The sequence below is a fragment of the Botrytis deweyae genome (assembly GCF_014898535.1).
Source record: "Botrytis deweyae strain B1 chromosome Unknown BDEW_008, whole genome shotgun sequence".
Classification (NCBI taxonomy): domain Eukaryota; kingdom Fungi; phylum Ascomycota; class Leotiomycetes; order Helotiales; family Sclerotiniaceae; genus Botrytis; species Botrytis deweyae.
Window position 1 is genome coordinate 640,146 of NW_024066215.1, and position 24,274 is coordinate 664,419.

Sequence of the window (24,274 nt, forward strand, 5' to 3'; positions counted from 1 at the left end):
CTACATCAAAAATCAGCTCAGTTGAGAGAATGCACAGAAAGCGGATTTGATTATACCTTTTATTTCCTTTACCCTGATTTTTCACTGGCCACTCATGAATATCAAATCAATTCTTGTGTTGAGAAGTTGAGATGGTATCTGTCGTGACACGACTGTACTCCACCAATGCCAAGGTTACCAAATATTCGAGATGGCTCGAATAACAAATGGCAGTTTATGGTTTGAGTGATTTGATTGAATTGAAGACGAATACCTATGGAGATGAAGAAGATAAGATTTGGGAAATGATTTTATTTGTGCAAGTAAAAGTGAATGATTGAGAATGAACTTGCTGCCTTAAGGGTCCTTCCTTTCTTAGAACGGAAGGGGAAGGAACAATTGATGCAGAAATGTAGACATACATAACATCAATCAAGACTTCAATGCCGGAATCAAAGACAATTATTAAATGGAATATTCATGCCTTTTGTATACCCAGAACTGTTTTATGTAATGCTACACATAAAATATGTCTTCCACTTGATTACTTGTATAGAAATTGAAAGGTGTAACGATAAATGCGTGTGGGACTATCATTCACGGCCTTGTAGAGGTTCAACATCTGTGAAAAGCTAGATAGGTTCTACCTATTGGATAAATTGGAAGCAATTGTGTATTTTGTAGATAAATGATGTAGAAGCTCGAATTTTGTACCAACCTGAATGCCATACTGTAAAGTTCCTGTCTTAGTTTTCCATCCCGGATTTTCCATTCTCACCCCTATCGTAAAAGTCGTAACAGTCTAGTTGTTATTCCCCAGAATCAATCTAAATACCATCTCCCTTCCACCATTTGCCATTCCAACATCTTCCTAATTCTTGCCTTTCGTCGCCCGATCTAAATTGAATGCTGCACTAATCAAAGCCAAATGACTAAATGCCTGTGGCGTATTCCCCAGTTGCTCACCACTCCTCGCAATCTCCTCACTAAACATACTCAAATGATTACCAAAACTTAACATATTTTCGAATATGTTAACTGCCTTTACCAGATACTTTCTATCATAAACACCCGCTCTGGTAAGTGCTTCAACCAACCAGAAGGTACACATAGAAAATGCACCTTCACGACCACCTACACCATCTTCAGATGTAGAGGTATTGTAACGGAAGACGAGACCAGTTTCTGTGAGTCCTCCTTTTTCGGGAGAAAGAAGGATTTTATCGATTGTGTTCAGGAATCGAGGATCATTGGGAGAGATGAAGAAGACGAGTGGTGCGATGAGAATAGAAGCATCGAGCATAGTGCGTGATTCATAACTTTGAACGAACATTTGCTTTTCGGTATTGTAACCTATATATTTGTCAGTTGGCCCAAGTTGTATTAATCTATACCATATGAATGTAAATTACCTTTCTGCATAATTTCCTCGTAGATAGCATCACGAACCCTCAACCATTCTGTTTTATTCGGACATGGCAAACAACGTTTCTCTGCAAGACGTACTCCACGGTCAAATGCTACCCAAAGCATGACTTTGGAATATGTATAGTTTTGTTTCTTGCTTCGAACTTCCCAAATTGACATATCGGTATCTTGCCAAATTTTCAAAACATAATCTGAAAGTTCTTAGTATGATGTAATAGTGAAAGAGTGGCATGAAATAAAATACCTAAAATCTCTCGAACTGCTACCCATTGATCCCATGTGACAGGCTTTCCATACTTGTTCCAAAGATATATAGCGTCCATAAGCTCACCATAGATATCAAACTGTTGATGGAAAGCTGCACCATTGCCGATACGAACAGGTCCACTATCTCTATAACCAGAGAGATGGCTATGCATGATTAGTCTTATGGAAGGAAAGAAAAAGATATCTCAAAGTCTCACCTAAGCTCAAGTTCCGGGATATCAGTCTCGCCCCTGATTGTGAACATGATTGGCAAAGCACCATCTGGGCCCCTTGACAATCTGAATCGATCACTGATAAAATTCATGTATGCATCTGCCTCATCGACAAATCCCATCCTGAGTAGAATGTAAATGGTGAAACTAGAATCTCGTACCCAGGAGTAGCGATAATCCCAATTGCTTCAAAAGTTAGCGAGATGCCCATAGAAGATCTCATTATATTTACCGAACTCCTCCAATGTCTTCAGGAATAGAGAATGTGGGTGCTGCAATGATCGCACCAGTAGGCTCATAAGTCAATAATTTCAAAATCATTAAACTTCTGGCCACAACCTCTCTCCAACGACCTGTATATTTACTTTGACCAATCCAACTTGACCAATATCTTTGGGTGTCGTGTTGTTGTGTATCTAATACTTCGGTAGTGACGTCCCTGGTGATATGATCCGGAATATCATCACGCAAGACGAATGAAATAGCTTGACCTTCTTGTAATCGTATGTTTGCAACAACACCGTCACCTTTACCTTCCTTCTGTCTTACTCGGCGGAATATTAGGGAAGGGCATGAATCTATATTCTCCTCACCATGATCAATAGTCACATCGAGTTGAAGCTTCAAATCTTTACTGGAGAAGGTGACCGTTTTACTCTCAAGCGCTCCTGGAGGATGTTCCGGCATGAGGATTTCCAAATCATGTTCATCGCGGGCATAATTGAAGGCTGGGAATATCTCCACATCTAGACAAAGTTGTGAGATATGACGACTACCGCCGTGTTCTGGATCTTTCTCACCTAAATCGACGCTGCCTCGAATACATTCGACTCGTCGTACCAGCCATTTCTTTAATTCGCCCTGAACTTTTGCAGTCTCCCGGAAAGGCATGGAACTTTTCTTTGCGACATGACTATGATTTGGACGTGGAAAGAAGTCAATCAAATCAACAACTCCTTCTTCATGGATATATCGAGTTTGTAGGATGTTGGAGGACGGGAGATATTGTTGCTTTGTGTTGAAAGTAACTCCATTCGCAGGTGAGATGGAAAAATGACCACCTGAGGTATTCGCAGAGTTAGCATTGGTAAATATGATACTGGGGGTGAGATAAAATCCGGGGTAACTGATGAAGCTCATTGCGGGATAGAAAAACGAGGGGTAGCTTAATATTCCCAGGATTTTGAGACGGCATTACAAACGAAGCTCCCAACCAACCTTTGTTTTTGTCCAGAAGTCTACCAAATATTGAAGGAGAATCGAAGTCTGGCCTGAATTTGTAAATTATAAGTATTCTGAAGAGGGTGGAGATACTCCATCGATTGCAAACATAGCTTACCAGCACATGAAATCAATACTTCCATCAATACCTACCAACGCACAAGTTCGCATGTTCCCAATGAGACCATAATTTTCAATTGGCAAATATCCTGTATCATGGCGACGAGACGTCTGCGCAATACCGGGGACGGACATTGTTGATAGATCCAGGTACGCGTTTGTTGAAATGATTGATGCAAGTTGCCTTGTGATGAGAGATGACGAGAAAATAGTCAACGGTTCCAAAAAGAAAAAGGAACAAAGCAATCAGAACAGTGTAACGAAATATTGCAGGAAAAGGAGATGTTATTGCAATCAAGTCAATCTTACGAGTTGGTGAATTGTGATACGTCAATGAGTGTACACAAGATATAAGATTATTTGTGTAGCCATAAGAATGATTGATGGCTTTATATTTGCTGCAGGTAGGTTTGAAAACAGGAAATTAATACCTTTGATATTAAAATGAGGACTGGCTCAATTGATGTTTGATTTGAAGAGAAGTTTGCATATCGGAGTTGAATCTCGGATAGCCACGAGAGAAGCTTGAGGAGAAAACGCGATCGATCTTTTCGTCATACCTACCTGCGCTCGCTGCGTTACTTACGGACGGGATGTGAGGGGAAAGCTTGACATTTCCGACGTTCCGTTGATTAGAACTAAACCCAACTCAGGTCCACCAGGTCCCTTTCTCTTTTAGCAACAACACGACCACACGACGACATGTGATGGTTGACTTTTTGATCATATCAATTGACGCTACTCGAGTAGGTACGAGGGAGAGAGGGATGTCCCGTTACCCAAAGTTCCATGCAATTCCCAGAATTATCTTTGTTCGACCAAGAACCTCAAATGGGTCAGAGGGACAACATGAAGTAAGTGTAAGAAGATATGTTGTGTCCGCCTAATTGAGTGAAACAAGTAGCTATGAGAAGATGACTTTATGGCTTCATCGTCTGACACAACATAAGCGGTCAAGAAGGACAGCTGAAGTCATTAACAACAGTTGAGAGTAGGAGTGGGAGTGGGAGTTGGCGTGGAAGTGGAAGTGGGAGTGAAACGAACCCGACAATGCAGAAATCCTGTCAACATTCGAGATCAGAGACTTTCTGGGATGATCGGATTTGAACATTTGTTAACATTCTATTTGTTGACTTCATAGGACGTCAGTCGATTATACTTTGGCTCTTAAGGCTGATGATGATTGTGATTTGTGCGTTTTCACCTAAAACGCACCTATGGACGATCTGTGGGAAGAATCATGAAGGATGCTCAAGAGTCAAGATGTCCAAGATGTTCAGGAACTTTTTCACTTCTAGAACGACAGATCATACATACTTAGGTAGACTTACGAGTAGACTAGGATGTAACTCAGATGATAGCTGTCGGAACGGGGCGGAAGTACTAGGTAATTAGTTGCACGGTGGGAACTGCAGTGGAGTGAGGATACTTTGCAGAAAGGTCATCACGGATGTCCGCATTGTCCGGTCAAGGGTTTATTTGTGTGTTTATGGCCAATAAGAGGGAGGGAGAGAGAGAGAGAGAGAGAGAGAGAGAGAGAGAGAGAGAGAGAGAGAGAGAGAGAGAGAGAGAGAGAGAGGGTAAGAGATGATATATATATATATATATATATATATATATACTCGAGTAGGCAGGAATACTTTGATCATCTCGACTGAGGCATCTAATTGATCATGATTACATCCCGAGAATCCCATTTGATAGATGTAGATGGATGGCTACCGGCACTCGTACATAACTCAAGACGATGATCCATACCTAATATAAAACCTCCAAAACCTGATATCACAATGTTCAGAAGTCGAGACTCGAATGGACAATTGAGGTCAAAGCAATCTCCTAGCTGTAGATGGATAGGTAGATAGGTAGGTAGGATTACCTTCCCGTTACTATTGTATCCAAGGGTGGTAATATCTTTGTTGCCCAATATATCAGTTCAAGTCCATCAAGATATGTACCATAATGTACGTGATATGCCTCTTTATCGAGTCTTCAATCATGTAGTTACTGTGTAGTATAAAATAACAACTCCTATGAAATGTACCTCGCAATCAACAAATGAATGAGTAAATAGATAAACAAGTAGGTGTATATATATATATATATATATAATCCTAAACATCAGAAAACCAACCAAAAAACACATAAACCTTCATATATTTAACCGCTCACAATGAAATCCTTTAATTTCGTTTCACATTCACAACATCGAGGTCTCATTCGTACTCAAATCAATCGCCAAGTCAAGTAAGTAGCCAGTCGCGTGTACCTCATACCATACACCTACAAACCTCACACGCATTTGTATCACACCTCACCATCACGTAGTAACACAACTCATACTCCTGCACTGTACGATACATTGGACCTGGGACATTGGACACTCCAGGACTGTACAAAGTACACTGCTGTACTATTCTCTGACCCTCTTTCCGAACCCCCTTGATGCTTGCCAAGATTACCAAAAGATCCAAAACTTATCCATAATCGGAGATAAATCGCAATCAAATCGCAACTCATCACGGTATAGTGAGGGTCTGATCTCCACACTACTACACCATTCGAAAGGTTACAGGCCCAAAAATATTGAAAGTACATTAGCAAATCAACCCTGATTCAGTAATTACCATGGCCTTAGAAGAAGAGACGAGATTCGAGAATCCTGCACAACATCATTCACAATTCGACACAGAAGAAGAAGTGGCAGCAGAAGAGGAGGAGTTTTCAAATACCCTACTCAGATCCGATCAAATCTCCACTACGAACACTTCACTCGACTCTTCGCAATTACAATTACAATCTCAATCACAATCACGGTCAAATCAACCCTCACAATCCCATTTTCCCATACAAACTTTATCAAGAACCTCAATATCTGAAGCATCGGCGCGGTCGGAAGAAGAGTTGTTAGAGCCAGATGCTGCTACAGCTCTCGCAGATTTACATCCCACAGATACAAATATGGATTCACAACCTTCAGGTCATCGGCGGAGGAGGAGTAGCATGATGAATAATTTAGATGGAAGTTTACGAGCTCCAAGAGCAAAGCGATCACCCAGAACATCGACAATTGGAGTGGATTTGAAATCCGGAGATAGAGTGTCAGACGACGATTCGAGATCAACTAGTGATGACATGGAATTAAACCATTTCTCAGAAGAGGGTGATTTACAAGACGATGAAGAAACGGGGCTGACTGCTAAATCCAAAGCCAAACGAAAGAAGAAGAAGATACGGCATCAATCAATGGATCATAGAATTGCGGGAGATGTCAAAGTAACGAAAGAAGAAAAGAAAGAAGCGGATTGGAATGTCATAAGAAAGAGTTTAATGAATGGAGTTTTAATAGGACTTTGGTATACATTTTCTCTATCAATATCTATAGTAAGTTCATCATCTCCCATCTCCCATCTCGTAGATTTTCCTAACTTTCAAATAGTATAACAAATGGATGTTTGACCCAAAACATCTCAACTTCCATTTCCCTTTATTTACAACATGTATGCATATGCTAGTGCAGTTCTCTCTCGCGAGTCTCGTCCTTTACTTTCTTCCTCAATTCCGTCCTCGATACGATTCCATCTCCAACCCTCATAATACACATGTATCGGATTCAGACATGGCTCAACATGAGGTGGATTCGAAGAAACCGTTAATGACGAGAATGTTTTACTTTACGCGCATAGGACCATGTGGAATGGCAACAGGGTTGGATATTGGTCTTGGAAATATGTCTTTGAAATTCATCACCCTTACATTTTATAGTTTGTATTCCCTTTCGATTTCCAAATACTTCCATGCTAACATATATAAAAGCAATGTGCAAATCCTCATCTCTAGCATTTGTACTTCTTTTCGCATTCGTTTTTCGTCTCGAAATCCCTTCATGGCGTTTAGTCGGTATCATATTCACTATGACAATTGGTGTAGTAATGATGGTATTTGGCGAAGTGGATTTCTCAACAAAAGGCTTCGTCCTTGTTATATTTGCCGCATTTTTCTCCGGTTTTCGTTGGGGTTTAACACAAATCCTCCTTCTTCGCAATCCAGCAACTTCAAATCCTTTCTCCTCGATTTTCTACCTAGCTCCAATCATGTTCGTCTCGCTTCTCGTCATCGCTACCCCCGTAGAAGGATTTCCCGCCCTTTGGGAGGGTCTTAAAGCTCTAGTAGAAGTAAAAGGTCCGGTTTTTGGTCCTTTACTTCTTCTATTCCCTGGTTGTATAGCATTTTGCATGACGGCTTCTGAATTCGCTCTGCTGCAGCGTACATCTGTGGTTACTCTATCTATCGCAGGTATCTTCAAAGAAGTAGTAACAATTTCAGCCGCAGGATTGGTTTTCCATGACCCTCTCACCCCGATCAATATTTCAGGCCTTTTCGTTACAATAGGTGCAATCGCAGCATATAATTGGATCAAAATTCGTAAAATGAGAGAAGATGCTCAAAATGAAGCACATAGAATTCATGAAGCGACGGAGAGAGCAAGAGAAAGTGGGAGTGACGCGGATGGAGAAGATGGGGAAAGTGATTGGGATGGTCAGGAAGGTAGTTACGTTACCAGTGATGGTGATGTGCTACCCAATCCAGATAGATTCCAGGTTAAGAAGGGGGAAAGCTCAAGAGCTGAACATGCGCCGTTGGTGGGCGGCAGTTCGAAAAAGGATTTGAGTGATTGATTTTTTGTTGATTGATTGATTGGTTGGATTCATGGGAAGAGTGATGGGTGCATTGATTTGGATTGAGTTGGGCTCGAATTGCATTTTCAATATAGATATTTATTTTCATATCCAAAGGAGCGAGACGGTGAGACGGCGAGAGAAGAGGAGAGGGGAGGGGATGAGGTATATATTTATATAAATATGAACTCCCATACTGTGGTGTGGGTATGCAACGAAAGTAGGTGATAGCATGAAATTGGATGGGGATACCCGGCGTTTTTTTTGTATGCATTTTAGGTACTTGGTACTTTGTCTTAGATGGTTATTTTCGGATGGGTTTGGGTGGTAATATGTGGATGGTTGGTTGGAGGGATGAATGGTGGGTTGGTTGGAGGGTGGAGTGGAGGGTGGGTTAGTAGCATAGCATAGCAAAGCAAAGCAAAGCAAAGCATAGCAAAGCAAAGCAAAGCATAGCATGCGTATGAAGATATTTGGTTTCTTGGATAGAGATTGTAGAAATGCTTGATCGGATATCATTTAACTTTAACTTTAACTTTGACTGTGACTATGTATATATGTATATATGTATGACCGTGTATGTAAGTATAGAGTTGGGGTATCATTATCATTATCAATCATATCACATGAATCTCTGGTCTTCTCTTCTATACCTTCAACGTCTCCCCTTTTCCCTCCTCTCCACCCTCCCTGTCTCACCTCTAGAGCTACAACAATAAAGCCATACTCAACCCATGATGTCCTCACCCCAAGAAATCTCCACTCTCCTCTTCATTCCCAACCCCTTCCCCACCTTCCCCACCACCTTCTCCAAATCTACATCTCTCTCCCCCTCCCAAAAAACCCTCAAACAAACCCCCTCCTTCTTCCCCTTCTTCCCCAACCCCTCCTCCCACGTTCCCTCAAACCTCAGCCCTCGCGCCCCTCCTCCACTCATCCCAGGAACCGTCACAACCCCACAAACCACCCTCGCCACCGCCCCCATATACTCACACCACCACGCCTTTTCCTCCCCCAACACCTTTCTCAACCCCTCCAAAACCCCTCGATCTACCTTCCCCACATCATTCTCCCACCGCGCACACATCGTCAGTGCCAACACTGCAATCACCCCATGCGTCAACCCAGGCATTCCTGCAATCGCCCCGGAAATAGGCGCATGCAATGCGCGCGCCGCGTTGAGATTCGATATATCCGCCATATCGTCACCCATGTGTTTTCCTACATATTCCAAAATTTCAGGGGTGAAGATTTCCGTGCCCGGTTGAGCAACCGGGAGAGCGGAAGAGAGAATTTTTGCAAGCGCGGCGGATTGGATAGGGGCGCTGGATAATTGAGAGGGGAAAAGAAGAAGAGGATGGGTTTCTTGTATTTGAGGTGGAAGTTTGAGATAGAGAACCCCTTCGCGATTTCCTCCGCCGCAGAATATCACTTCTTTGATATTGGGAACGGTTGCTATGATTCCCTCCACCACCTCGACTATGGCGGGAAATTGTTCCCGACGTCTTTTACTCATGCCGTGGATCTTTTCTTTTTCCTCAGCATTGACTCTAAGCATTTCTTTCGTTTGTTTGAAGCGTTTCCCAGATACTGTGTAGCCGGCGATAGAGGGGATGGGATATGGATTGATGGGATCAGTATGCATCAACATACTTCCGTAACCTCTGAATCCTCCACCGCAGAAATATATCGTCACACCTTCATCCTTCACATGCTTTTGAAGTTTGGGAAACCTGTGACATAATCCCCGAAAGGTCTCTTGAAATCGAGAACGCATATCAGTGCGAATATCATGAATATCACCTCCCTTCATCTTCGCCGTCATCTTCGCTGCTCCAAAAGGCATACTTTTCGCACACGCCGCACTTTTCGACCAATATCTTTCTCCCTCTCCCTCTTCCTCCACACTAATCTCCGCAACCTCTCCCATCCCCCTCACAGCACCCCCACTATCCATAAACGTCATCTGCACACTCCCACCCCCCAAATCCATCATCACGCCCTCCACACCCCCAAACCCACTCCGCGCCCCCAACGCCCCCAGCAAACTCTCCACCTGCGGACTCAACATATCCACTTCCAATCCACTCTCCCTACCAATCGCCCTCGTCATCTCCTCCCGATTCTCCGCCGTGCGCATCGCCTCCGTGGCAAACACCCCAATATTCTCCCGCAAAACACCATACGAATCGCATATCTTTTTGAATCCCGCGAGACACCCCGCCACGCGCGAAATCGTCTCGACGTCGAAGTAGAATTCTCGAGATCCGGGAAGCGAAGAATGGAGCGCGTCGTAAAGAGATATCGCAGCCCGATCGCGATAGATGCAGGGAAGGAGACGGGATGTAGGAGGTGAGAGATCGGAGATGGAGAAGCGGATTCCATTGCTAGGCTTTGTTTAGTAGGGGATTCTTTCTTTCTTTCTTTCTTTCTTTTCTTTGCGGGAAGTGAGAGGGAATAGCTTTGTAAGAAGTGAAAATATACCTTCCCATATCAACTAAAGCATATAAATGATCTGTGGATTTCTCGACGCCATTGATATCATGAGGGGGCATTCTGGTAGAAATGTTATCAATGGTTATGACGGATGGATCTACCACTGAGGCATTGGTATTGTCTCCCATCTTGAAATCAGAGATTATTGAAGATGTATGAAAACTTTTAAAAGAATGTCTTTGTGGTTTAAACAAAAGTCATTTAGAAAATGACATTGAAAGTGGCATTGTGGTACGCGCTGCCAACTTTTTTGAGGACTTGGATGTTGTATCGCTGGAAAATGTGCCCCGCGTTTTGGAGGGGCATGACATGTGATTGAAATTGTTCCTTGACGTTTTGGATTTTGGGTTTTGAGTTCTACACTGGAGACATTACCATTTTCAATTGTTCTGCTACTGAAGATCTTGTGGCTAAAGATTCCTGACAATGTTGATAATACTTATTTATTAGTAGTTCATTGGATGTTAGCACCAATCTCACAGATCATATTGGCACACAAAATGTGGGATTCAATCAAGTTAGGTAAGATAAAACAAAGAATCTCTATTCATACAACTCATAGTATTATCATACAAGCAGAATAAGAAACTAATAAGCAAACAAATTTGAAAATCAACGCTTAAATCCTTTTCTCAATAGAGAATTCATCCATCCACCAATCTTCATCCATCAGCAAAGTTCCACCACAATTCAATCAATACCATATCCACCAATGCGCATGATGATTTTTAGAGCCACTCTCCTTTCATCTCCTCTCTAATCATACCCATTCATTAGTATAAGACCACTCCAGTTCAGTTCAGTCCGATCCAACCCAACCCATAAGAAATACCCAGATCACCAACTCAAAAACCAATATTCCATCTCAGTATCCAAACCACAAATTCTATTAACATCAAGGTTCTTTCATGCCCCAAGGTATAAGTCCAAAGAGGAAGTTCCTCACTCACAAAGTAGGAGTGTTTTCAATTATAGAAATGTGAAGTTCGAAAACCCAAAGTTAGTCGTTTAGTTATGTTGCGGCGAATCTCCTCATCGTAAATAATTCCATAGAGATTCTTCGTATCATCCGTCAAGTCGGTATCGATGCCAAAACCATCCATAAACCTTGCTTATCTTACATGCCGTGATGGTCTTCATCCACATTATCATTGTGATGATCGACGCCGTGAAAAGCATCGCCAAATGCACTATCGTCGACGAGATCACCCAAACCATGTCCATCATCACCCATGGCATCACCGGCATCATATGAAGCTAAAGCATCACCAGCTGTATCTAAATCTTCAAGATCGAAATCATTTTCATTGAGTTCGGTATGATGCTCTTGTTCTTCCTGCCCCCCTTGGTGTTCTTGGTGTTCTTGGTGTTCTTGGTGTTCTTGTTGTGGTTCGGGTAAGGAGGTAGAAGTTGTTGGTTGTTCTAATGTATTGTTATCGGAAGATGGCTTGGAAAAATCAGATAATGTTGATTGTTGATTTTGATTTTGAGTTTGAGGATTTGGTGTATCGTTGTTTGTATTGTTGTTAGAAGGGTCTGCTGTAGGTGAGACACCTCCTGGTGGTACAACAACCCAATCTGATGTATCAGCACCTGTTGTAGGTGGCGCTGTTGTAGTCACCGGTTGTTGAGTTTCCGCTGTTGAAGATGAATCTTGCATATGGACATCATTCTGTTCTTGTTGTGGAGGAGATTGACTCTGTTGTGTAATTTGTGGTGTTCCCATAGTTTGAGAGAGATGTGGAGATGCCATATGTAAAGCTCCAGCTGGTGTAGTTGCTGCAGAAGGATGTTGTAAGTGACCAGGAGTTGGATAACTGGCACTTACTGGTGTGGCGTGTGATGAAGATGGATTACTATTGTGGAATTGATCCAGTAAACCAGCAGTAGAATTGGTCATATCAACATCACCGACATCACCAACATCAGTATCATTCATAAGAACACCACTTTGTTGAGAATTGTTTCGAGAAGGTTGAGAAGGTGGAGGACTTGCTCGTGCAGTAACTTCTTCATATCCACCATCTTGAATACGACGGAGTTCACTAATCGCAACTGCATGGCGACCAAGAGAAGCTTCAACCTTTGCAAGGACATCATCAACCTTGGAAGGAATCTTGATTGGAGTTTCAGATTCTTCATTTTCTTCTTCATCGATTTTACCTTCAAGTCTCCAATATTCGGGACCAATATCTGAAGGGTTATCGACAGCGGTACGCAATTCTTTCTCAGCTTGAGAAATAAGAGAACCTCTTTGAAATTTTGCAACACGTTTTGCATGCTTAGCTTTCATTTTTTCAATATCCTTGTTGGTTTGTGCAATAGTATCATGAGCTCTTTTACGGAACTCATCTGCCTTTCCAGGATCAAGACGACCAACATAATTAAGAGTTGGTTCTTCTGTCTCTTTGAGAGGAGCATTAAATATGCCTTCAGTGAGACTGCTTAGTTCACCACGAAGACCAAGTCCAAGGTCTGTGGGAACAATTTGATTGATGGCGTAGGGTGAAGAGAGTACTTCCTCCATCCACTCATAATTTGCAAGGAATCTGCTATAACTGATTTCTCTAGGTGTTGTAAGATCGAACCAATCTCCTCGAGAATTTTCTTCTTCGTCTTCTTCGACAACTGCTGCAGCATTATTTGCGACTGCGGCTTGAGCAACATTGGCCGTACGAGCGCGTTTTGATGGCGGACCAGGTTGAGGGTGAGTAGGATATGCCATTGATTGAGGAACTCTTGGTGGAATGCTTGCTGCATACATTGGAGCACCTCTTGGATGACCACGAGGAAAATCGATCTTTGCCCAATTTGCTCTATCATGAAGTAAGAACTCCTTGTGAATAAGTTGACCTTGTTGATGTAAGTATTGTCGGGTACTCATAATGGTTTGAATTTGTTGATTGATTGGGATCATATGTGGTGGGAGACGATCCTCGGGAGGAGCTTGAGTATAATGTATAATCCATAGATTTGGATCAGGTGAAGGATTCTGGTTTGGAATTCGTGGTGGTAAAAGTCGATATCGGCGACGAGTATGAGATGCGATAGGTTCTCCAGTACCATAGCCGATTTTGCAATGGTAAATTTCTAGAGTCTGCGAAAGCAAACGAGGTCAGTTAAATTCTGCCCAAATCACATTCATATAAACTCACGCAGCCCATAACTTCGAGAGAGAAAGCTGTCTCTCCAGGAGCCCAGACGTAGCCATCACTTGGAAATTCCTGACCCAATGAAGGTGTTTGCCATGATAATAAGACTGTGCCATCAACCGGTCGGTCCAGGTAAGTCCAATAAACAGGAGCTTGATCGCGAGTAATTTTAGGTCCATTCATAAGCCATTCTGCGACTCTTTCGGGATGTAATTGTGTAGGTGTAATTGGAAATCGATATGTAGAGAGAAGATGAACGTGATGTAACTGCGCAATGAATTAGATGATTATTGACAATTGAAGCTGGAATAAGTTGTAAACATACCAAGTCGCGATGAATCCCTTGAGAGGGGTCTTGCATTACCTGCATCGTGAAGGTAATGATTGAAATCGCAAAAAGAAAAGCTTGTAATTGTCGTAAGTTCAAAGAAATTTGACCAGTAGAGAGATTGATAATCGACAGGTGAAGTTCACAATCAATCTGTCGCGAATGTTAACAGACGCGAATTTGGTGATGGAAGTTGAAAAGGCACTAGTTCTGATCTAGCACGTGACACTTACCTCCATCCCAAGAAGGAGACCTGTAAATCGTAAGACAACAACGCGTAAGAAATTTATAGGAAATTCGCAGATGGGAACACCATTTTCTCAGGATTCTTGGTTCGGCCAAAGGTATGAGTAGCTATCAGTACCATATTCTTAAGAGAAAGTTAGTTGCGGCATTCGCTCAGGAAATCCAATCCAATCCAAATGGGGACAACAAACAATGAGTCCTTCGAAAATTCCAATTTTGTGCCAAAATCTCGGGCTATGATACCTCAAGCAATACCATATTCATTGACCTCTCCTTTGTAATAAAGGATCAAGGTCTCGGGTTCCAAATCCATCTCCGGGAATTGTACACATTTAGCCCTGTGCTCTTCCAAAAGATATCCATTGAATCCGTCGTAGTTCCAGTCATAATCTTCGCTCTGATTGGATCGTTAGTTTATTGTATCTAGATAGATTGAGCGAATTCAAAAGAGGAATGACGGCAAGTCAATTACATAGACGAGAGATACAACGAGGAGCTTATAGGGTACGCAAGAGTATATACTGACAGTATCCATTGCATCGCTTTCAAGAGATCTCAACACATTCGCAACCCCGAATCTCACTACCTCTCGACCCAAGGCAACAAGCCCCTTGCCATTTGGACGTTGCAAGACTCGACTTTCCGAGATAGCTAGAGGAGACTTTGGACATTTTGGAAAATTGGGGAGGAGCACCGGCTTTGCCTCTTTCTTGTTCTTGACAACTCCGCTAAAGGTAGTTTCTTTGGCGAATTTTGACTTGAATACTGGTTTTTCGGACTTTCCCGACTTTTTCGTTTGAATTCTGCCAGACGTCTTCGTCTCGATAGTATATTCGATCTTTCCATCAAGATCCATTTGATCTTGCTTGGGTTCAACGCGTTCAACGGGATTGCTAGACTTTTTCAAGGAAGTCTTTATTCCTCGAAGCAAAGTTGCTTGCTGTTTGCTCAAGGGGTAAGGAATGAGTCGGATAGGACGATTGGGAGAGGTCGCAGAAGTTGGCTTTGAGTTAGACATCATCTCATCTGGGCTAGATACCTGCTTTTTAGGAGACGTCACCGTCTTTTTTATGTTCTTCGTCACTCTACCTTTAAGAGTTTTATGAACAATCTTTTCGTGCATCTTGTTGGAAGTTGCAGGAGCAATTGGGTTGAATTGAGGAAAAAGCATTGTGATTGTAAAGGTATTTATGAATTGTTAATACGTTGTTGTGTATAGTTAGTCAATTGTGTTTATCGATCGTGGTTGTTAGTTGTAATTGTCGATATGGTGGTGGTAATGCAGGTCGTAATGGTTGTAAGTTTTTTTCTAGAATCAGATTTACTTTCAAGGAAAAAAAGAAGATAAAGTATTTTCAGTCAAAGCTACGGCACATAAGAAGAGGCTTGGGGAGGACCACAAGGTATTTCTAAAGTACCTTACTGACCGTATCAAAATTTCATTCGCTTACATTCAAAGTTGACTTTTGGTATTTTATAGTGAATTTGGATACGCGAAAATGATTGATTGTGATGAGGCCGACGATAAGAAAGTGAAAGTGAAGTTTGGAGAGATTTATAATGAATGTGACTGTTCTGAAGCTGGTTCATGAGTTCGAGGTGTTGTTAATTAGTGGTTATGGGATATCGCTATCAACAGAGCTAAAGCTTCGCTTCGGAATATAGGATAGGGGAAATTTGGAAGAGTAATTCCTGGCACAATTCACAAAAACTGGCTCTGGATTATGGATTATAGACACACAACTTTTGCACTACATTATGTGTTGCGTAGCAGTCAATGAAAGTTTCATAGCTATCATCGACTCCAGATCAGCATGTTACCTACTCTTCCTCAGCATTGTCGTGAACCCCAGATCACCGTTCTCATCTGATCCTGGTTAGCATCTCCACCTGCTCTCAGTCATCTGTCTTACTCATTCACACGCCATCGCAACAGGAAAGGAACGTATACCTTAACATCCTCTCAAGCTGAAGAAGTATATCTACCCACGGATCTCCTATTTCGTGAAAGGAGGTTATGTAGAACTTAGATTGATGATACGAAATCACAAATCATCTTCTCGGGGTGTTTCAAAATCACATCATCGTCTAAATACTGCGTTACGTTTGTTAGGTAACAGGAATTATTCATTCTTCTGAAATCCTAATACTTTGAAATTCAAGATTCTAGATAGGTTGATGATATATAGAGATTCTGGGGGTTGAGGACTTCTCGGGTTATGGTTTTTGGGTGGTTTCGGATTTGTGATGAGATCATGGTTTCTCTTACTTGCTTTTGGTCACTTTTGCTTGAGAATTCAAGGTTGTATGGTATTCATTATCTTAACTATTAATGGTTTGCACCGAACGCCTAATATACCGTGGAAACATCAAGTTCATACCCTTAAGTTCATAAAACTCCCAAGAACATCCGCCCAAGAGCCCCCCCCCCTGAAAAACTCAATAACCCCAAAAAACCCAACAGCCCTACCACCCCACAACCTTCATCCTCACATTCATCCCTCCCACCGGTTTCGTCGTCACCACCCCACCAACCTTCACCTCCTCCTCCTTATCCCACATTTCCCACTCCAAACCCCCCACCGTCCCCGCCAACAAACACTTAAACTCACTAATCGCAAACCCTCTCCCAATACAACTCCTCTCCCCATGAAAAAACGTCATGTTCGCAAAATTGCTCTCCGCACCACCAGTATTCGCACATCCATCTTGGAGCCAACGCTCCGGAGACCATTCGTCTGCTTTGGCACCCCAGAGAAGCGGCGATCGGTTGATGGCGAGCGGGGAAATAAGCACGCGTGTTCCGAGGGGAAGGGAGATGGGTGCGGAGTTGGGGAGTGAGATGCTGGTAGCGCGGGTGGTCTTGCGCACGGAGAGAGGAACGGTGGGGTAGAGACGGAGCGTTTCTTGAATCATGGCGTTGAGGATGGGGAGAGAATCGATGATTGTGTGATCAGGTTGTGGGGAGTTGGGATCGCTGGGAGAAGGAATTGCTGCGTGGATTTCTTGACGGAGTTTGGTTTGCCATTCGGGATGGATGGCGAGGAGATAAATGGCCCATGTGAGTGCTGAGGATGTAGTTTCGTGACCGGCGGCTAGGAAAGTAAGGAGTTGGTCTTCGAGATCCTCGTTACTGAAGTCGTTGGATCGGACGAGGATACTGAGGATATCCATTCCGTCGACTGTTTTACCTTCGCTTACTGCTTGACGTTTTTTGTCGATGACTTCGCGACAAAAGGTTCGGAGATTACCGGTTGTTTCGGCGATTACTTTGCTATGTTTGAAAGGTAGTTTCTGAATGAGATCTTGAGGACCGAAGATATTGGCTGCGAAGTAAAGACCTTTACTAAAGGTAGGTTCGAGAAGTTCGTTGTAATCTCGTACGAGAGGATCATCTGGATTTCGAAGAGCACCGAAATCTCTACCCACACCGGCTACACCAATAATATCTAATGTAACGCGAGTAGCCCATTCATTGAATTCGATATGAGATTCATTTCTTTTTTCCAATGTGCTCGTTTCGCTTATTTCTTGAGAGATACCTTCGACAAGACCAAGAGCTTTGGACCAGAATACTGGGTATAATCCTCTGATATGTTTGACTTGAAAAGCGGGAAGTAGATGTTTGCGTTGAAATTTATGAAGAGAACCTTCTGACATGATAGGCCCCTCGCCCAAGATCAGGGAAAGGAATTTCCGAACTCCATGTGGTTTTTCATAATCGTATGAATTATCCGCTAGAATACTTTTCAATACTTGAGGAGATGTGGGAATAAGTCTTTCGATGTTGCCAAAGGATCGAATGCGGATTAAACCATCATTCGGTACATTTTTAACGAACTCTTTGATTTCATGTCCAGGTGGTTTGGTAAATTGTGCTGTGCCATTACCCCAGAGATAGTTATGGGACTAGATATAAATATTAATGATTGAAGGAAATCCTGAAGAGTCGAAAAAACTCACCACTGGACCAGGTAGATGACGAAGCGGACTAAAGAAGAAAGGATATATGAACATGCGCCAAAATGAAAATAATGAAACATCAACTAAAAGAAAACGAATCGCTGATCTCGAAATCCGGTCGACAATGAAGTGTTGTGGAAATATATAAACCAAGGTTGCAGCAAGAGCTGAACAGGCCAACCATTCTGTTTTCCCCATCTTTTCAATTTCTCTTGATCAAATATGTATAAATGTGATGCAAAATATAAATGCAAGTAATTCACAACAATAGAAAGAAGGGGGTCACACACATATATATATATATATCTTATCCCACACCCTCGAATCGCCAAACCATACAAAACCGTACTATCAACACTTTGGAAACAATCTACCAGGCAATCCGATGGACGTTTCAACAACGAAAGAAGACAACCCTGGCAATCCATCAATCAAGTACGATCAAGTTCATCTTTCATCTCGGTTTCACATGCCATTTGACATGTTTACAGCTTTGACAACACCAAAACTGTTTGGTTTTTGCCTGAAACACGATGCGATGGAACAAGGGGTGTGTTTCTGAAATTTTCTTGCGAGCCAGTAAAAGGTTTTGCAATCAACCTTAGGTATCATCAAGGCTGAATTAATAAATCCTGATAATATGTGGCGGGGTAGGATAGTATGGGGAAGTCTTCTTTCTTTGGCAGGCACGCGGGCTCGAGGCGGGGTATGCTTTGTACAGAATTAGCTGACTAACCTGACTGGGAGCATTTTCTTGCTATTATCCCCCTTATTCACGAACCGATAATCAGGGCGACACCTACCTATCATTTCACCAAAGACTAGGTATGATTTGTATGTAGATATAGTCTGAATTATAAATGCAAACAATTGTTATGCTTCTCTATTAAGTAAATAATTCTGCTCTGGGTAATTTCGACCATACAAATTATCGTGGCGTTGTATCTCAAGGATCAGCTCGATCGAAAGTTTGCCATTAACAAATCCAAAGCCATACCTCGGTATGTGTCCTTTTGACATGCGCCGACGATCATTACTTCTCTCTCTCGCCCTCTCTTCCTCTCCCATATACTTCGACTGGCTTGATACCCACTGACTTGATGTCCACTCTTACTTTGATAATTATCCTAAAACCTTCAAGCCACCCTTGGTTTTGCTTCCTGCCTTTTGAATGCCAGCTCCAGTCCTATCTTTATTACCTTGTCCTCCATCATTCCTATTACCACCTTTACCCTTGTTCTTGTTATTCTTTCCATGTTTGGTGTCCTTGGGTGTAACAGCCTTGATCTCAGTAGTACTTCTTCTTAAAAGAACAGGATGACTACCGATATATTTTCCTTGCATATCCCTAGCAGCTTGAAAGAAATCATCTCCATCACTAAAACTAACAAATCCATATCCTTTACTTTTCGTAGTACGTTTATCCCGAATAACTCGTGCTTTTTGTAATGATGTCCAACGAGAAAATGCCTTGTGTAAAGATTCATCAGTAACTTCACCCGCAAGATTACCAACGAAAAGGCGAAAATGAGAAGGATCCCATTCAAGAAGGGAAGAATCTGTCCATTGTGAACCACCACCTGTTCGTACAACTGTCTTTTGATTGGTCTTAGAATCCGACACAATTGCTGCGACACCTGTATCATTATGCGCCGCGTTCGTGATTGCTTGTGAAGTCATACTAGGTCCAGTCTCGGTTCTACCTAATGGTGTCGCATTCGCATTCGATGCTGATGTTGATACTTCTCCAGTTGTGGGATACTTTCGAACAGCTCCAGTATAACCATTATTAGAGGCAGAAGTAGCATTTGCATCCTTTCCGGCGTATGCGCTTTGCCATTGTGCTATCTGTGCTGCCATCTCTGGATCTTCATCAAATCCACCCATACCACGTGCTGCAGATGCTGTCGGTGGCGCAAAGGGATTTCGAATTTGTGGTGCCGCTCCATATGCAGCTTCTTGTTGCGGTGCGGCAGAATATGGATTGTATGGTTGGGGTTGTTGATAAGCAGTGGGAGGTTGTTGAAAGCCTTGATAACTTGGTTGTACCGGAGCAGCTACTGATCTGGGAGCAAAACCATTAAAGCCGCCATATCCTCCCGATGCAGGAGGTCTCGATGGGCCATTATTGTTATTGCTAAAGGCAGGTTTAAACCCGGCTTGTGGATTTGTGGATGGAGGTGGTCGGGCGGGCAAGGAGGGATGTGGCGAAGGAGTAGATTTAATACCTGGTGGAGGAGGATAGGACATGATGAATTGCTGTACGTATATATCTCTTGATGAGTGTTTAGACGTACCTTTGCGCTTTCAAAACGCACTGGTTATCCCCAAAATCCTAAACAGAAACTGAATAGTTCTTGCGGAACTCTATCGTGATTGTTGCGAACTTGTCTGATGTGGATATCTTATGATTTGTTATTAAGTGGCGTTGAAATGTGCGCGTATTTGATTGATACGGTTATGATAGGTAATTTATGATCTGGCAATGCGACCGACGTTGTTGTCTACGATGAGGCGCCGAGAATGCATGAATCCAGAATTATTTTACGACACGTGATAGATGGTTAGTCAGCTCAGATTGAGCATTAGCTGACTCAGTACGAGTAGTCATGCCTTAAAATATAGGCTCCAAAGTGATGTTTCGGGCCGATCGGAAAGTTGAATTTCCCGGTTGTTTTAGCTTGGTGGGGTGAACTACGACATACCTAGTAAGAAAAATCAACAACCGCTTGGCTCGTCATCACTGTTGGTGGTGAGAAGAGAAGGGAAACATGTAGAAGTCTAGATTTCCAGAATTTCCATAAACGAGGACCTGAGTTGGAAGAGTTGGTTGACGAGGATGGACATTGTACTTTGGAGATGAGTGTGCCTTGAGTGTGGTACAATTTACAAAGCTCGCAGCCGGAGAAATGACAAGAACAGAAGAAAATCTGTAGATAAAAGTGGGGTGGAGGGGATTGACAACTTACACTTGCAAGTTACAAGACCAACAACCTGACACAGAGGAGCCGGAATGGTCACTGGTGGTTCCAATTCAACGGAAAATCTTATGGGATGTATGGGATGTATGGTATGAAGAAAAGCTGGAGCTACTTGTTAGGCACATCGCAAGTATGATATGAGAATGAGAATACTTTGGTTTCCCATAGTAGAGTAGCTATACGAGTCGACATATACCACGAGTGATTACTATCAATCTCTCAAGCAGGGCAGGTAGGTACCTAGGTATCAATATCAAATTGGATGAATAATCATGAGGCGTCACCGAGCAAACAAATGTCTCACAAGCATAAGCATAAGCCATATTCAACAAAGCCATATTAGTTTGGATCCCCGGACGCATCTTTTCTCTTCTCGATACAGCTTCACCGAAGATATCAACGAGGGACGAGTTAGTAAGGAGGGGTAATTCATTCAACCAATCACCGTCGTCGAATCAAATTAATTGACCAAAAGAGTTAAATCATGAAAGAATCTTATATAGAATTAATCCAATCATTTTCCGTCCTACATCATAATATTCCTCTCCGTCGTATAATCTCCAAAAAGTTCTTCCGAAAACAGCTCGTCGGCGTTTATATTCTTGGGACACTTTGGGAGAATATCTCATCCAAGCAAGGTAAGGAAGAGAGAGAGGTCAAGGTCATCCAAGGCCATCCAAGGTCATCCAAGGTCATCCAAGGTCATCCATCGAGCTACCTAGCATCGATCTTGGGAACGAGAGGGTCGAGTACGGAGTATGAACAGGAACAGGAACATGAGACCAGGAAACCCACGAAATAGTAATAGCGGTGCCGGTGCTTCTGAAGTAAGTTAAACTAATCGAATAATAAGAGAGCGTTGCGTTGCGTTGCGTTGCTTTGCTTTGCTTTGCCCCTCCTTTTAAAAATGGTGGTTTGGAAGAAGGCCCAACCATCTTTCATTACTTAACCATCCTCCCCTCCCATCCCATCCATCTCTTTCCTACCTCTTATATCTTAGTCTCCCTCCCTCTTCATTCTTCCCCCCCATTTCTTCCGAACAACAAATTAATTCTCAACTCTTTTGTCAACAACAATCATTGAACTATCATCAGGATAAATTCAATCAACGTTTAATTCATCTACAAAACCATCTCAAGATGTCTGCACCAGAAGCAACGTAAGTATTCGTTTACACACTCTTTACACTCTTTACACACATTCAACAAAAGACATGTTCCCCTCCATGTTGCCGTTGCAAAAAATAATACCCCGCCATCAAACATCTTTCTTCTCAACTCAAATACACCAACAAATATCACCTTTCAATACACTGACTGACAATGATGCAGCGGAGATTTCGGCCTCATCGGCTTGGCTGTTATGGGTCAAAACATTATCCTTAACGCTGCTGACCATGGTTTCAACGTTATTGCTTTCAACCGTACCACATCAAAGGTTGATCGTTTCCTCGAGAATGAGGCTAAGGGTATGATAATTTTCCTAGTCCTCTCTTGGCAGATGACGAGAATCAAAAATCTAACCCTGGTGAATCCTGATAGGCAAATCCATCGAGGGTGCACACTCAATTGAAGAGTTCTGCGCCAAGTTGAAGAAGCCCCGTCGTATTATGCTCTTGGTCATGGCTGGTAAGCCAGTTGACGACTTCATCGAGACCATCCTCCCACACATTGAGGAAGGTGATATCATCATTGATGGTGGTAACTCACATTTCCCCGATACCAACCGCAGAACAAAATACTTGGCTCAAAAGGGTATCCGTTTCGTTGGTAGCGGTGTTTCTGGTGGTGAAGAGGGTGCCAGATATGGTCCATCTTTGATGCCTGGTGGAAACGAGGAGGCTTGGCCATACATCAAGGATGTTTTCCAAAGCATCGCTGCCAAATCTGACGGTGAGGCATGCTGTGAATGGGTTGGTGATGAGGGTGCTGGTCACTACGTCAAGATGGTTCACAACGGTATTGAGTATGGTGACATGCAACTCATTTGCGAAGTAAGTAAATCTCTAGTCATCATCCCCAAAGTTCTCAACTAACTTTTATAGGCTTATGATATCATGAAGCGTGGTCTCGGTATGCAAGACAAGGAAATTGGTGATGTTTTCGCCGAATGGAACAAGGGTGTCCTCGATTCATTCTTGATCGAAATTACCCGTGATATTATGTACTTCAACGATGATGATGGAACCCCACTTCTCGAGAAGATTATGGATTCCGCTGGACAAAAGGGTACCGGAAAGTGGACTGCCATTAACGCTCTTGACCTCGGAATGCCAGTTACCTTGATTGCCGAATCCGTCCTTTCCCGTTGTCTCTCATCCCTCAAGGAGGAGCGTACTCGTGCCTCCAAGGTCCTTTCTTACGTTGGACGATCAAACAAATTCGAGGGTGACAAGAAGCAATTCCTCGAGGATTTGGAGCAAGCTTTGTATGCTTCAAAGATTATTTCATACGCTCAAGGTTTCATGCTTATGCAAGAGGTATGATCAGATCCCAATTTTTAACAATATTTTGATACTAATAATGTTTCAGGCTGCCAAGGAATTCAAATGGAAGCTTAACAAGCCATCCATTGCTTTGATGTGGAGAGGTGGATGCATTATCAGATCCGTTTTCCTTAAGGATATCACAGCTGCCTACCGTGCTGATGATAACTTGGAGAACTTGTTGTTCAGTGATTTCTTCAACAAGGCTATCCACAAGGCTCAACCAGGATGGAGAGATGTTGTTTCCAAGTCTGCCCTTATGGGTATTCCAACCCCAGCTTTCTCCACTGCTTTGTCTTGGTTCGATGGTTACCGTACCAAGGATCTCCCAGCCAACCTTCTCCAAGCTCAAAGAGATTACTTTGGTGCCCACACCTTCAAGATCAAGCCAGAGCACGCCTCTGAGAAATACCCAGTCGGAAAGGATATTCACGTCAACTGGACTGGACGTGGAGGAAACGTTTCCGCTTCTACTTACCAAGCATAAATTGGATATATTTTTTATTGATGGGAAAGATAGCGCATTGGTGGTTCATGCCTAAAATCGGCGACAGGGGAAATGTATTTAGACTACGCATGCAATGAATGAAATGAAATGGCACATGAATTAATTTATTCGACGGTTCACATTGCTTTATTGTTGAAGTTTATGATTAGGGCTGTGAATCTGATATCCTGAAATACTCATGATACCTGGAGTCAAAAGTTTAGTGGTTG

General features: G+C 42.6%; 8 protein-coding genes across 8 annotated transcripts; 2 read left to right on the forward strand and 6 right to left on the reverse strand.

Moving 5' to 3' along the window:
* Positions 1-601: 601 nt before the first annotated feature.
* Positions 602-4,782, reverse strand: EAE98_004382 (uncharacterized protein). Its single transcript, XM_038952002.1, has 7 exons — positions 3,226-4,782; positions 3,105-3,157; positions 2,119-2,947; positions 1,872-2,072; positions 1,652-1,818; positions 1,392-1,598; positions 602-1,332 (listed from the first exon to the last, which is right to left on the reverse strand). The coding sequence occupies exons 1-7, from the start codon at positions 3,360-3,362 to the stop codon at positions 851-853; spliced, it is 2,076 nt and encodes a 691-aa protein (XP_038811538.1). The 5' UTR covers positions 3,363-4,782; the 3' UTR covers positions 602-850.
* Positions 4,783-5,855: 1,073 nt separating this feature from the next.
* Positions 5,856-7,906, forward strand: EAE98_004383 (uncharacterized protein; the record flags this gene model as incomplete). Its single annotated transcript, XM_038952003.1, has 3 exons — positions 5,856-6,611; positions 6,667-6,991; positions 7,044-7,906. 3 exons carry the CDS (start codon positions 5,856-5,858, stop codon positions 7,904-7,906), a joined length of 1,944 nt encoding a protein of 647 aa, XP_038811539.1.
* Positions 7,907-8,633: 727 nt separating this feature from the next.
* Positions 8,634-10,530, reverse strand: EAE98_004384 (uncharacterized protein; the record flags this gene model as incomplete). The annotated part of the gene is made up of 2 exons (XM_038952004.1): positions 8,634-10,293; positions 10,391-10,530. The coding sequence occupies 2 exons, from the start codon at positions 10,528-10,530 to the stop codon at positions 8,634-8,636; spliced, it is 1,800 nt and encodes a 599-aa protein (XP_038811540.1).
* Positions 10,531-11,519: 989 nt separating this feature from the next.
* On the reverse strand, positions 11,520-13,924 carry EAE98_004385 (uncharacterized protein; the record flags this gene model as incomplete). Its single annotated transcript, XM_038952005.1, has 3 exons — positions 11,520-13,499; positions 13,558-13,821; positions 13,880-13,924. 3 exons carry the CDS (start codon positions 13,922-13,924, stop codon positions 11,520-11,522), a joined length of 2,289 nt encoding a protein of 762 aa, XP_038811541.1.
* Positions 13,925-14,372: 448 nt separating this feature from the next.
* On the reverse strand, positions 14,373-15,299 carry EAE98_004386 (uncharacterized protein; the record flags this gene model as incomplete). Its single annotated transcript, XM_038952006.1, has 2 exons — positions 14,373-14,525; positions 14,655-15,299. 2 exons carry the CDS (start codon positions 15,297-15,299, stop codon positions 14,373-14,375), a joined length of 798 nt encoding a protein of 265 aa, XP_038811542.1.
* Positions 15,300-16,594: 1,295 nt separating this feature from the next.
* Positions 16,595-18,353, reverse strand: EAE98_004387 (uncharacterized protein; the record flags this gene model as incomplete). Its single annotated transcript, XM_038952007.1, has 2 exons — positions 18,092-18,353; positions 16,595-18,037 (listed from the first exon to the last, which is right to left on the reverse strand). The coding sequence occupies exons 1-2, from the start codon at positions 18,287-18,289 to the stop codon at positions 16,595-16,597; spliced, it is 1,641 nt and encodes a 546-aa protein (XP_038811543.1). The 5' UTR covers positions 18,290-18,353.
* Positions 18,354-19,213: 860 nt separating this feature from the next.
* Positions 19,214-20,341, reverse strand: EAE98_004388 (uncharacterized protein; the record flags this gene model as incomplete). Its single annotated transcript, XM_038952008.1, has 1 exon — positions 19,214-20,341. The coding sequence occupies one exon, from the start codon at positions 20,339-20,341 to the stop codon at positions 19,214-19,216; it is 1,128 nt and encodes a 375-aa protein (XP_038811544.1).
* A 1,507-nt stretch (positions 20,342-21,848) lies between these two features.
* Positions 21,849-24,044, forward strand: EAE98_004389 (uncharacterized protein; the record flags this gene model as incomplete). Its single annotated transcript, XM_038952009.1, has 6 exons — positions 21,849-21,899; positions 22,167-22,231; positions 22,404-22,540; positions 22,614-23,065; positions 23,117-23,551; positions 23,604-24,044. 6 exons carry the CDS (start codon positions 21,849-21,851, stop codon positions 24,042-24,044), a joined length of 1,581 nt encoding a protein of 526 aa, XP_038811545.1.
* Positions 24,045-24,274: the final 230 nt, after the last annotated feature.

Bases quoted from the DNA above. Each gene is read 5' to 3' on its own strand.
- EAE98_004382 (XM_038952002.1), bottom strand. From the start codon at position 3,362: ATGTCCGTCCCCGGTATTGCGCAGACGTCTCGTCGCCATGATACAGGA. The intron at 2,948-3,104 runs GTTGGTTGGGAG...CGAATACCTCAG, and splicing joins ACTTCTGGACAAAAACAAAG to GTGGTCATTTTTCCATCTCA. The intron at 1,599-1,651 runs GTATTTTATTTC...AAGAACTTTCAG, and splicing joins AGCAGTTCGAGAGATTTTAG to ATTATGTTTTGAAAATTTGG.